At 36.6% G+C, this 13,882-nt stretch overlaps 1 protein-coding gene across 2 annotated transcripts in view; it reads left to right on the forward strand.

Annotated features, from left to right (window-relative positions):
- Positions 1–13,882, forward strand: part of LOC145690324 (uncharacterized) — a 268,337-nt gene that overhangs the window by 232,167 nt on the left and 22,288 nt on the right. For both annotated transcript variants that reach the window (XM_081765108.1, XM_081765109.1), the window contains exons 7-8: positions 1,823–1,947; positions 9,574–9,839. In XM_081765108.1, the coding sequence (XP_081621234.1) occupies positions 1,823–1,947; positions 9,574–9,839 (391 nt within the window). The remainder of the gene's footprint in view (positions 1–1,822; positions 1,948–9,573; positions 9,840–13,882) is intronic.

A 13,882-nucleotide genomic window follows, 5' to 3' on the forward strand; every position in this document is an offset into this window, starting at 1 on the left:
GTTGCACTAAATTAACTTTTTAAGGGTGTCGTCTACATCGTTTTCACTGGGAGATTTAACAGGTCTTAATGGTTGAATACTTATTTTGAAGTCAAAATAAAATAAGTGTTCATACATAGTCATAGTCAAAATATAGTCACGTAGTCAAAATAAGTGTTCAACCATATAAGATCTAATATTCACAATAATGTTTTCAAAGTGTTCAATCTGACGTGGAAAAAATGTTCACAGAAGTTTCAAAAAGTGAATTTACTGGCAATTACTTTAGAACAACAAATTAAAATATTGTGAAATTTCACTTAAGTTACTAATTACCACAACGGTTTGTTTATGAAACCAACGCGTGGACTAGGGACAATAATAAGGGCTAATCAAAAACTAAAATTAAATTCACGGAATCCATCGGTACAAATGGTTCTTCATAAGGAAACTAAAACCACAATAGGAGATGCAAAGGTAAGGATCCGGTGACGCAGTGATGAAACGTGCTGACGACATTCCCATTGAGGAAAGAAATATACAAGTAAAATAACAAACACGGAAGTGCAAGATAAGTCATTTTCTTACGAGGTAATAATTTGTTCGAAGGCTTTTTTTTTAAGAATGAGAAAAACAAATCTACAACACAAACTAGTATCTCATAAATACCAAATAATGGTGTAGATAAATATTAACCGAAGAAACTAAATGACGCGAACTAACTTTAATATAGTCTGTCATTTAATATAATTTCCGAAATTTTCAATGTCAATTTCCCATCTTCCTCAGCGCCGATTTCTTCAAGCATCGACGGAGAACTTCAACTTAATCTTACGACATCAGTCATTGTTGTATAGAAGTATCGAACATTTTTTTTTTCCTAGAAATAAAAATTATATTTGGAAATATCTCGCTGTTATCTGTAACGTAAATTGCACTCAGACACCTGAACTTTCACAGAACTTTTTTTTTAAAGATTTTGCAGAGGTACTATGTGGTTACAAAACTTGAGAAACTATAAACAGTAAACCTTCTACTTGTAAATAGTTTAATGCACTTAACAGATTTCCTACTATTTCGGCTTAACATAAATATCTACAAACTAATATCCTGTTATCACATTTTTTCGTATAATATAATCGATTCATACATTTCCACTTGTTATTTCTTTTTTCACAGTGCACTAATTAGAATTCCACTAAATTAATTTGACCGTCTATTTGACTATGATTCTGTAAAAACAGCGAATATTTAAACTAAGTTGTCTGCAATTATTAACCCAAGGTAACTACCGTGCATAAAATTTACGTGATACCGTTATGTTTTGCCCATCCTGTCTCCCTATTACTCAGCTTACAACTTACTCCATATAGTCTCTTATTTGCTGCCCTAATTTAAGTTTAGTACAATTGAATTACTTATTACGGCAGCAAATAAGATACTATATGGGGAGTAATAGAGAGACAGGATGGACAAAAACACGATGGTATCACGTAAATTGTACCCACGGTAGTAATCTAGGGCTAAATGACAGGCATATACCAAGGTTAGTTCAACTTTATATGTGTCGATAGATGAATTATTCTTTGATTTTCGCAATATTCGGTTGACAAAATGTGAAGAAAACAATATAAGCAGATAGATATTGCATTATTCTTTGATTTTCGCAATATTGGATTGAAAAAAAATGTGAAAAAGAAAATAGGGACGGGTCTGATGCTTTCATTTAAGAGAATAAAAATTGTGAACCATGTTTTCAAAGTTTATCAATTACTGCATTATAGCAAATTCAATCTAATATGAATTTATATGCTAAAACTGACAGAAATGCTTATATTTTCAGTGGCGTTCAACCCTATGGTGAAGGATCACAGAGTAAAGGATATTATGGGAATAACTATTACAATGGCGGATATAAGCAGAACGCTCAAGATGGTTGGTCAGTTCAACACTCCAAGCAACAGCATGGTAAGTTGATTGATAAATAACATAAATAGAGTAGAGAATTTTTGGGTTTTGGAAGTATTTGTGGTGGTGTTGCAGGTTCTTGTGTAAATTAATACGGAACCTCTCGGATAGTACGTTTGTGATGTATTCTCAGGATTAAATGTAAAAGCAAAGATGAGATTTTCAACTAAACGTATATAACAAATTTTATTAGAATAATTCAAAAATAGAAAATAAGCTTGAAAACAATTTCTCTCGAAAAATATTAAGAACACGTAGTATGATTTCAAGTTCAATGTCCGTAATTTTGAGTTCAATGTCAAACAAAAATGCCTATCCGCAAATTCAATAAATTTAATATCTGAATAGCATGTTATCCTATGAAATAATATATACCAAAAATAAATTGTCCAAGTTCTTCTGTATGCCAAAAGTAATAAAGAAAAGAATATATACCAAAGGTCCAAGTTTCTTAACATCTATACTTTCCTATTCGAACTTGTTTCCGGTACGTCAAACAGATATCCACACCAAATTTTCATTCTTAATTTGGTTTACAAAACAATTTAACTTCCTTTGTACTTTCATTTCATAATTTCAATGCACTATTCACTTTCGAAATTTTACGTAGCACAACCTTATAACGAAAATCTAATGATAACATGCTTCTGTTGAGAAATTGACTACAAAATATAAAAAGGTAGTCCTAACTAGCTTACCTTTGCTTCATAACTGAAGAGGGGAGGTTTGCTGTACAACCACGAAACCTCGTAGATGGCAGCACCTTCCACAGAACAATCAGTAAGCAAAGTAGCCAGCTCGTAAACACCTTGGACAGTTACCTATCCAAGAGGCTTACTTCTGCTGAGACTATACTTTTTTTTTTCTGAGAACAAATAAATTTAGTCACACAACAGTGGTTAGTTCTTCACAGACGATAAAGATAAAATAAGAACAATGAGAATGTATAAGCATGTTCAAAATCTTGAACACCAATCTCTCTCTTCCTCTCTTCACACTGTATACAGTATATACGGATCAATCGCTGAATTATGATTACCTCTCGGAATAAGGCATTCGATTTTGTTGCCACGTGAATTTCTTGACACTCATCTCGGTAGTACATAACTATGGTTCAGAGTAGTCAAAGTTTACGGATTGTGGGTAAATGTCAAGATTTATCAACGCTTGACAAAGGTCAGATCATGGGGTCCTGAAGGACGGATGTCTCAATCGCGAAAACGGCTGCTTCACAAGTGGAGTATTGGAGATCAGACTTATTCAAAATAGATGAAGATTGGTGTTAATAGGAGAAGGTGACAAACCGTCGGCAAAACTGGAGAAGACTGCACAAGGGTGTTTGCCAGGCTGAGCATCACATCCAGTGACGTTCTTACAAACGCAGTATAATGGAATAGCTGACTACCCAATACAATCGTGGTTAACTCGAAACCTCATGGCCATACGTCATACACTCGCACATATTGGTTATTCTAGCCGACGCCTCTGGTATCACCGATTTTCATTTGGGTTTAGTAACGACAACGACTTGTCTTGTGCAACGAACATCAAATTCGACGATAGAAGACTGGAAAGTCTGGTGGTATGATGGGTCTCTTTTATATGACTCTCCACTCCATGAATGGGCATGTACATGTTTGGCTGAAACTCCAAGAAGTTGATGCTTTTGTACATGATGTCAATAGGTGTAGACTGGTAACGATGAGTGTATGGTTTGGGATATGTGTTCATAACAACAAGTAAGTCCGCTGGTAGTTCTAGACGAATGCATGACTGGCGTCTTGTATCACGATCTCCTGCCAGACTGGGTAAATTTATCATGTTTCATTTCTGTTCCATTGCGGTGATTATAAAGTATCAAGCTATCGTATACGTCATGTGCATAATTGGTTTGAGGGACACAGTGCAGACTTCAACATTTTTCATATATCCAGTTGTCGAGTCCCCACTCGAACCTCATCTTTTTATTAAAGTCCACATTACACACAACTTGCGTGGGCATACCAGTGGACGCCTACCGAATCTAATCACATCCATAACAGGGATGATCGCTGTTGTACGGAAAGTAGAAAAGGGACCTATACGCTATTAAGTAGGTGGTCATATATTCATAGATGGGGTTGGTAGCAAACGAAGGCTGAATTGAATGTTATTGTTAACTTCCAAAATGATTGTTATCAACCCTTTGAAACAAACCAATATATTTGTGTCTTCTAACGTCATGTTTATTTACTTTCACGCTTTACTGGTTCTATGGTAGCCCCGTCTTAGCTATATTGTTAGTATACGCGCCTTTGACGTAGAAGATAAGTTTGATTCCCGGTAGGAACTCATTACTCATGTAGTTGAGATCTCGCGTTAAGCTGCAGGCTCACGTCTCAAATTGCCTCGGTGCTGAAAAGGTCATTCATCTGCAACCTAACCACGAATCACTGGTTCTACCGACAGAATTTGTTAGTGTTTCCCTGTTGATCCTGGTGATAAAGCTTCAGATATGATCATTGGAATAACAGTAAGTAATGGACGTTAAACCCCAAAAATATATCGATTTATTTGCATACAACAATCTGTCTTTCACACCAAACGGGTAAAAGTAGATAGCTTTTAGAAATAAGGTGGCATTTGTTTTTTAAACTTAACAGCGTGTGTTTGCTCTTCGACGGGAACACATGTGGCTCAGATTCCGTAATAGGCATTGCTCATCTTGTAAAATTTCGATTATAGAAGAGGACGTTTAACTCAAACAAACAATGACTGCGCAACACAAAATATACTAGAAATTACAAATATGTAGAACTCCAATACAAAACACACCAAAAATTATAAATATATACTGACATTTCAGAGTTATTTCAGGCTTCAGTTTCTTTCTCAATATTATCTAAGTTAAGTAATTTTTTTTCTTTCATTGGAGAACATTAACGCTTCTTTTACATTGAGGCGGCAGTCTGCCGCGTGAGAAGTGTACCCTTTCATATTACGCTTCGTTTTGCCGCGAATGAAAAATATGCGAGCAGGGTTGTTGTGCAACTGAAAAAACAAAAGCTTGTGGCTCTTGTCGTGTTGTGATGGTTGCAGTCGACAAACACAAAAAGTGTCTTCTACTCGCCTTGTCAAGACTGGTCAAGACAGACAGAAAGCAAAAAAGTGACATGGGTTCAATTTGTATATATATATATATATATATATATATATATATATATATATAAAGAGAAGTGGTATCTTGAAAGAGATTCTCCTATACTGTTTCCACAATTGATAGACTTGAACAAAATAGCGGCCAGGTTCTGGAAATTTAAAATACCATTCCGGTATTTACATGTTGTGACTGGGAAAACCAGGATAAAGTTCTTTCAGGATAGTCGGTGATTGAGATCTATCCCACAATCCAAGTCAACACTCAACCACTGAGCCCAAGGCTGGTCTGTAGGTGGTATTATTATTATTATTATTATTATTATTATTATTATTATTAATTTGGGTTTATTCTTTTGTTTTAAGCGTTTCGACTATTGACTCAAGTCTCTTTAAAGCACTGCTTTAGTCCCTGAATTCAAGGGAATATTCAAGGAATTACACCCATAGAAGTGTTAAGATAGTTATAAAATATGGTACATTACAGTATTATTACTAAAATCCGGATTACAAATTTTTATGTAACAAAATATATATAGCAAAATAGTTCATAAGTATATAGCAAAAGACTGTAAAATATGTAATATTATTGAAATATTTGATAGTATATATTTCAATTTTGGTGCACCAGAAATTTATAGAATTACAAGCTTATTTGCCCAGCGCTGCCAGCACATTTATCCCAATCTTCTATTACATAGAAAAAATAATTTGTATTGATTTGGACTCTCTTTAATCAACGACTTATGGATTCGACACTTCAGTAGTATCAGTCATTTTCAGGACCGTAACTTGGGGGGGGGCAACTGCCCTCCCCAGGGAAGCTCCCCGCCGGTCAAGGGGGACCCATTTTAAGACAAAATTTTCTTACTGTCTATACGATACGAACATGAAACAGAACACAAAAAATAAATAAACAAAAATGAGTCGTGAGCCCATTTGAGTAAAAATGTCTACTATTACGGGCCCTAGAAAAAATATTTATTCGTATTGCTTTGAGATTTGTCAATATTGTTCTCTCAATTAATTTGTCATGTAGGGAACGGGCCCAGAGGCGTAACTAACGGACCCGCAGACCTTGCATGAAAAAAGCCCACAGGCTCCAGGGGGCTCACAAAGAGTAAGAGAAAGATAGAAGGAGGGAGCCCAAGAATTAGAAAAACAACTTTTTCTAGGGGCCCAAATACCCGTATTAATGCTTGCCCCCCCCCCTTCCCCCAGAAAAAAATTCTAAGTTACGGCGCTGGTCGTTTTCGATTATTTTTACATGTTGTCTTTTCCCATATATTGTATGTAACAAGTTTGGTTAAAAGCACTCCAGGTGTCCTGAGCTAGAACATAATCACATACACAAACACACACATAGATGTGTGTGTGTGTGTTTAATTATGTTAAAATTAAATAAGATGGGATCCCAGGCCTGGGTAGCATTTAATTCATATATTCTGATTAGCATTAAGAATTATTATCAATATTATTATTGTATATATGTTTGTATATTCCATGTATTTTTTTTTTCTTAGAGCTTAAAATTATTGACAAAAATCTTTCTTCTTGTTAGTTTAGAAACCAGTTTATTTTTGGATTTAGCCAGACAGCTTTTGGAGAGGGGGGGAAGACCGTTGTCTCTTGGAGAATCAATGGATTGCTTGTAAGGGAGGTCAAAGCGTCCCTTTGAGTAGTTCCCTATAAATACGAGGAAGAACTGTCCTCCTCATCTTCGTTTTTGGCTAGACATTACGTTCGACGCCTCGAAGATCATTCTTTGTCACAGCTTTATGCTGGCTCCTTTGCCTTAGTGATGGCATTATAGGTTATGGTAAGTTCCTTAGAAGTTTAGCACTTTTCGAGATTCAGATGAGTGAGTGATTCTGAGACAGGAAGTTTCTCAGCAAATGGGAGGCTGTATTCCTGTGTAAGATAGGTTTGGTAGGGTAGTCCTTGGTTAGGAATTTCTTTTCTGAATTATAAGGATTTTAGTTAGAAGTTATTATGTTATTGTATGTGGTTTTATTCCTATCCTATTTTGGAAATTAGATTTTTCTTAAAGTTTCTCTGAGGCTTTGTAAGCTCTCAGTTAAGTCTGGTTTCTACTTGAGGGCCAGCAGCAGGCTAATTTGGTATTTACGGATCCTATGGTTTGGGGTTCGATTTCCCTTTCTGAAGGTAGGTGTCGTGATCGGCCTGCCGGATAGAGTTTATAGGTCTTACTCTTGAGCGATAGAGATTATGAGCCTATATCGTTTTGTTAAACGTCCTACAATTTAACCTGTTCCGTAGTGAGGGACATTTATTTCCTACTTGAGGAAATATTGCCTTACCTTAACCCTACCCAATCCTTGTAAATTGATTAGATAGAATCCTTATTTTGTAGTACTGCCTCTGACAGGCTGTACTACGAGTAGGCGTTAGGCCAGGTTTCTGAACGAGTGCTGAAGGAACCTTTGAAAATTAAGGGCTCACTGGAAGGCGTGTAAGTGAATGCAAAAAAAAGGCGAGTCCGCAGGTCCCAAGATTTAAAGTAACATTAGTTAAATTAAGGTTTCATTTAATGTTCTTTAAAGAGATATCAGAGTACGAGCTATATCTCGAATACGGGCTATAGTTTGGAATATATTTTTCGGAGAGCCAACGTGTGGACTCAATAACTCTTTTCGGATTAGATTGATTCAAAGTTAAGCCCGAAGATTTTCTTTCGTAAATAAAGCATAGAGAGGAAAGAATTTAAAACTTTTATTAACAGGATATGTTCCCGTAGTAATTTCATTAGATTATATTTATACCCCTAGACACAGCCTGAAACTGATATCCTCTGGGTTAACAGGATATTAGAGTTTGTATAATATCTTTATTATATACCTTTTAAAATATGAAAGAGAATTGGAGCATTTATTCTTAAGATTTCGAGTTAATTAATTGAGATTGTTTGTAAGGCGGGTTGCCTAACATAATTACTATCTCCCGAGCGAGATACGTTCAGTACCTATTATATATATATATATACGTAAAACACACCCACATCCATATTATCGCAGCCACTCTCTACTCTTTCCTGGCAACACACTTGCTCCCTCCCCCAACACCCAAGCGGCAGATCGCTGCCTATATGTGAAGAGCTCCATTGCTTGCAGTGTCTTTCTACCCTGCGCGGCAATGCGCCGCGGCCACTTTGCCGGGGTCATGAAGATAACGAATGATCTGGACTGTAAGGTAGAGATCGCTTCATAATCTCCAAGTGTTTGTCATCGGATTTGCCTCTATGATCTGGCGCTCGATCTCGAAATTCACTGTTTTTGGCATGGCCTTGGCTGATAAGTTAATTTTTTACAGCCTGAGGGAAATTTTTTGAACTCTGATGGCTTTGCTGTCACTGTGCTATCTTTCATACAACAAATGTTTCGGGTTGATTCCGCGATATTAAGGGTCAGTTCGCAGAAGACACTGAATTATGTTTCATTGCACTTCGATGTTTATGGTTGTCGAATTACAAATGGAATGCAGCACCGAATAAATTCCAGATAACTATAACCGTGCTAACGAGCACATTCGATGGCGTCTGCTTCAGTCATGTGACATACATACCGCAAACAATGCACTGTTGAAATACAAATAAAATTCCTAACCTAAAAGTAACTGAGGAATTAAAATTTCAAAGCCAATACGTTAAGCAGAATTATCTTCATCCAGGGACAGATAGATATGATAGACAAATACATCTTTTAGCTTTTGAGTCAGGAAACTCTTTAATAATTCGAGTTTGAATTCACTACTTAAGGACTCTCCTCCCTCCCCCAATGTTATCCTTACGTGTCTTTTCCTAAAGTCGAAACCTGGATAAACTGTTCTTTAATATTCGATGCGCTCCAATTCGTGAGAATCGTTAAATAAAATCGCTATTTCCTTTCGCAAAAAGCATTTTCACATAATCCCCTAAGTGACTTTTCTCCAAGTCAAGCTCTAGTTAAATTTCTTTCATGCATCCGAGAAAATGTTTTTACATAATTTCATGCAAATGTTAGCTAATTGAAAGAATTAATCGAAACGAAATAGTTGGTAAATTGTTCACATACTTTGCTCCAGCTTTCTTCGCTTGTCTTTTGGCTATATCGGAATATTAATGCTTTCCTGAGAGATAGCATTAATATTTGAACACATTATGATGTTCGGATTCCACCTTCAATTGTAGGCCCACGTCTTGTATAGCCTCGGTGCTGAAAAGAGACGCAAAATTACAACAGCCAACAAACCAACATATTTTTACTCCAAGTTTAGGAACTGTACTTAGTGGGCAGCTCCCTGGAACCTAAGCATTTTGATAGGTGTCGTATAGCCAATCTTGAAATCGATCAATAGTTTTTGCGTTAAATGGGACCAAACATACATATAGAACCTTTGCAAATACTGCACCTTAGTGTTATATATCACTGTGTATGACTTCTCTTTTGTACTCTAACATGTGTTGTTTTAAAAGAACATCCTTTTCCTTTCTAGGCATTAATCACGCGGGAAAGGTAGGAGAACCACCATATCATGGTATGAGAATGCAGTTGCCTTCTGATTCCGACATGCCATCCGAACAGCAACATGGGTCGTACGTAGGACAAGGAGGACCCGACTACTACTATGAGGATAACAGTCAGGAAGATGGATACCATAGTGGTGGAAGGCTGCCAGTTCATGATATGCATCATCCGATGGACCATGCTTCTGGACCCAAATTAGAGATGCAAGAGAAACCAGATATACCTCCAAGTAAGGTAGGCATCATAGGTAAAACGTATTTTACGCTGACCGAACAGTTAGTACTTGTGACAGATTTCTAGGAGGATGAAATCTTTTCCTGTGTTTTTGTATCAGTTAGCCAGTAGAGTTAATTTTCTGGCTGAGGTTTGTGCGAAACAATTTTTAGAAAAATATTTTAAGCAAAAGAAGAACAAACTTGTTAATTGTAAAGTGCACAAACACAGAATTCACAGTACGAAGAGCTATGCAAAAGTACTAACCAGCATGATACTAGTAAAAAGTGCCCACGCTTGGATTAATGTTTAATTGCACTTTCTGTACTAATTTAAGAATACTAAATCCAGTGGAACAATTTTTAAACGTATCTGTCAATGGGATCACGAGAAAAATGAGTGAAAGTTGGGATCTTTGAGGTACCCTTTATGCCAATAGTAAAACTACACACGCTTGGATAAATTTCTAGTTGCGTTTTATATTACTGTTAGGATGTGAATAAAATGAAATTATTTTTAAGTATATCCATCCATGAGGTCACGAGAAAAGTGACGTCAAATTTGGAATCTTTGAAGTAACGCTTATGCCAATTTTGAAAAGTGTCCACGCTCGGGTACACTCTAATTGTACCTTTTATACTACTTCAAGGAAGTTCAATTTAGTGAAAACATTTTAAAACACATCCGTCCATGAGGTCAGGAGGATCTCAAAGTTGAAATCTTTGAAGAATCGCTTGTATCAATAATAAGTAACCGCAGTTGGATAGCTTTCTAATTGAAATTTTTATACTAATTTGAGCACACTGCATCCAGTGGAACTATTTTTAAACATACGCGTCAATGTAGTGCCTAGAAAAGTGATCTCAAATTTGGAATATAAATAAATGTAAATATGCCAACTTTGAGGTTAGGGTGCTCGATGGCTCAGTGGTAGAGTGCTTACTTCTGGTGCGTAATCTCTCTGGCTGGATCCCCGGTCAAATAAGCTTGTGGTGGACGATATCGTGTCCAATGCTTTTCTCGGGTACTCTCTTTCCTCCCACATTTTTATTCCACGAATACTTCCATTATCATTCGCTTACCTGAGTAATCCGTCTCCCTTTAGCCTAAAGGGCATAATCATGGGACGTTAATCTGAAAGATTTTATTTAATTACATCAACTTTTAGGTAGTGTTTCTCTTGACTCCATGGAGATATGTTTAAAAATAATTCCTTGGATTCAGGACCCTCAAATTAGTATAAGAATCGCAATTAGAAATGTATCGAAGCGTGGGTACTTCTACTATTGGCAAAAGCGATAACTCAAAGATCCCAACTTTGAGGTAATTTTTCTTATTATCCCAATGAACGGATATGTTTAAAAATTGATTGACCCTCAAGTTACTATAAAAAGCACAACTCAAAATTTACCTAAGCGCGGGCACTTTTACTAGTGGCATGATCGTTAGTTCTTTCTGAGAATTTTAATATCCTGGCTAGACCAGTAATAATAGCAGAGCTCCACTTCTAGTTAGCTCTTGGTGTGTATTTCAACTGGCAGTCTGACAAGTGGCATTGTTGTGAATTCACGTGGATCTGCATTAAAATTTATTTCAAGCTTAAGAGTACTGCAGCTGAAACCCACTGAATGCTGAAGGCTTTTGGTGAGCATGCTTTAAGGCAAGCAAGAACATTTGAACGGTTTAAGGGTTTCAGAAATGGCTGAGAGGCTGGAGAGGATGGCAGAGATTCGGGTTGGCCGTCATCATGCACAACTCCGGAAAAGATCACGATGTGTCAAGTGTTCCTTCAGGACAGAAGGCAAACAATCCATGATGTTTGTAATAGAATTGGACTATCACATGGAGTATGTCTATACACTTTGGAGGATGAACTGAACATAAGACGAATTGCAGCGAATAGTGTTTTGTGTAATGATCAACAAGACCATCGAGTTCAGTTCAAAACAGAACATGAGCACTGCCATCCCATGCTTCTGATTTTCTGCTGTGTGTGATTAGCAGAGTGGATTTGTTTCTATTCACTTATAAACAGGTGTGGCACCCAACGAGCACAATGTTCTCTGTGACCTAAAGTCTGTATTAGTGTTAGAGTACTATTCACAGATAATCCAGTCTCTTCAACAAGCTGTCGTATGGTTACGCATTTGTCAATGTGGTCTTTCTTAACGCTGTTCATTGAAGTTGAAGATCAGCTGGTCCAGCAAACTGAAATCACCACTGTGGAACCTTTGTACTCATTATTGGATATTGCTGCGGTCCAATGTTTCATCCCCTTATACACGAAGCAATTTGTGTCGACTGCACGTGGCTAAATAATTCGCGGTCTTGTTTAGGAATTCAATGACGACCGACCGTTGGCGGGTGAGGCTTTCTACTTTCTTTTCCATTTTGGGCGTATCTGTAAATAGAGAAAGAAAATTTCCTACAGACTTCAGCAATAAAAGCACATATGCACATGCACACAAAATTTCATGGTCCTAGTGCAACTATTAAAAAAATCATGGCCCATTGTGTAAAACTTTTTGAACGCCCTTTGTACCTCTTCCCTAAATGGAACTCTAGTTGAAAGGAGGAGACGTTTTAACTTTATCGAAGAGAACCAATCGGAAAACGCAACAGTTCTTGAACACGGTACAGCCAGCGGACTTCCAGCAATGAGAGATGAGCAATACAAGTTCAAGGTGATTAATTTTAAAAAAGTATGGTTTACTAAAACTCATTTATATATTTATCCTGTCCGTCCATCCGGAAGACAAAAAACTTAAGAACTACATCATGAATCACCATCAAAGTTGGTGAGAATTTAGAGCATCAAAATTTAGGATTTGAATTCCTTGATGGAAGGAATTTTCAAATCGGAAGTGGTAGAAATCAATCATTTCCGGTTTTTATGTTGATCACTTGAGCAAATACTGTACTAGATAGCGAAAAACGGTTTTCTGCAATCGATTAAGTGTTCCAAGAATATATTTCATCTCCATCCTTAACTCGCTATTAAAACCGAGAAATTTACAACAACTTCCGGTTTTAATATTGATCTATATAGAGCGAAAACTAAGACATATTGAGAAGCGTTCTATTGAAATCAATTTTGCATTCTTAGAACAGGTACTATCTTCTCTCCAGCATTCAAACTGTGGTATAAATCAACCACTTCCGATTTTGACGTTCCTATAGAGTAAAAACAGTAATACGTAGCGGGGAGCTATTTCCTGCAATCAATTAAACATCCAAAGAAGATATTCCGTCCGCCACTCGCATATATCTATTCTAATCACAAGTGGCTGATATCAAACACTTCCAGTTTTAACGTTGATCGCCATAGAATTAAAACCGTAATAGATAATGATGAGTGGTTTTCTGCAATCAATTAAGTGTCCCAAGAATATATTCCATCTCTACTCTAATCTCTCTACTAAAATCAGAAGTGGTAGAGTGTATTCCGGTTTCAATGTTAATTTAGAAAATATCACTTCACACAAACCAAACTCCTCCACGTTGTGGTGTATATGTAACACTGCTACTAGTTAATAATGATATATTATTTCAATTGATTTATATGACTTAATATTAAGGAATATATCTCTTTTTCTTGATCCGTTGAAATATCCCGCACTTACACTGAAGAGCCAAAAACCCAGATGTAGAACTTACCCAATGTTTGATAACTTCCAGCATCCTATCTCTTTCTCTTATACACGCACAATTTCCACTAGTTCGGTAATTGCGATTCTTTCAATCTTATGTACGTACTTATATGCATCTACTGTCCAATCCTTTTATATTCTAACGCCCCTATAGATTCTCATTAACGGTCACTGATATCCAATACTCTTGCAGCGATCAAATTTCCCATCTACTTGTCCCAGAACCATGGGCGGCGCCACAGTGGGTGCAGCTGCACCCACATTAACTTCGATTTTCAGATGTACTACATGAATCCTTTCTATTTTGTATATTTCTTGTTTCCTATGTTTGAATATATTTGAGTGACTTCTTAAGTCTCTCATAAGTTACTTGTTATCGTACAGTGTTTTTCTAGCTTTTTTAAAGTAAAACTT

This window comes from Thermobia domestica, chromosome 7, assembly GCF_964235325.1.
Source record: "Thermobia domestica chromosome 7, izTheDome1.hap1.1, whole genome shotgun sequence".
Lineage (NCBI taxonomy): Eukaryota > Metazoa > Arthropoda > Insecta > Zygentoma > Lepismatidae > Thermobia > Thermobia domestica.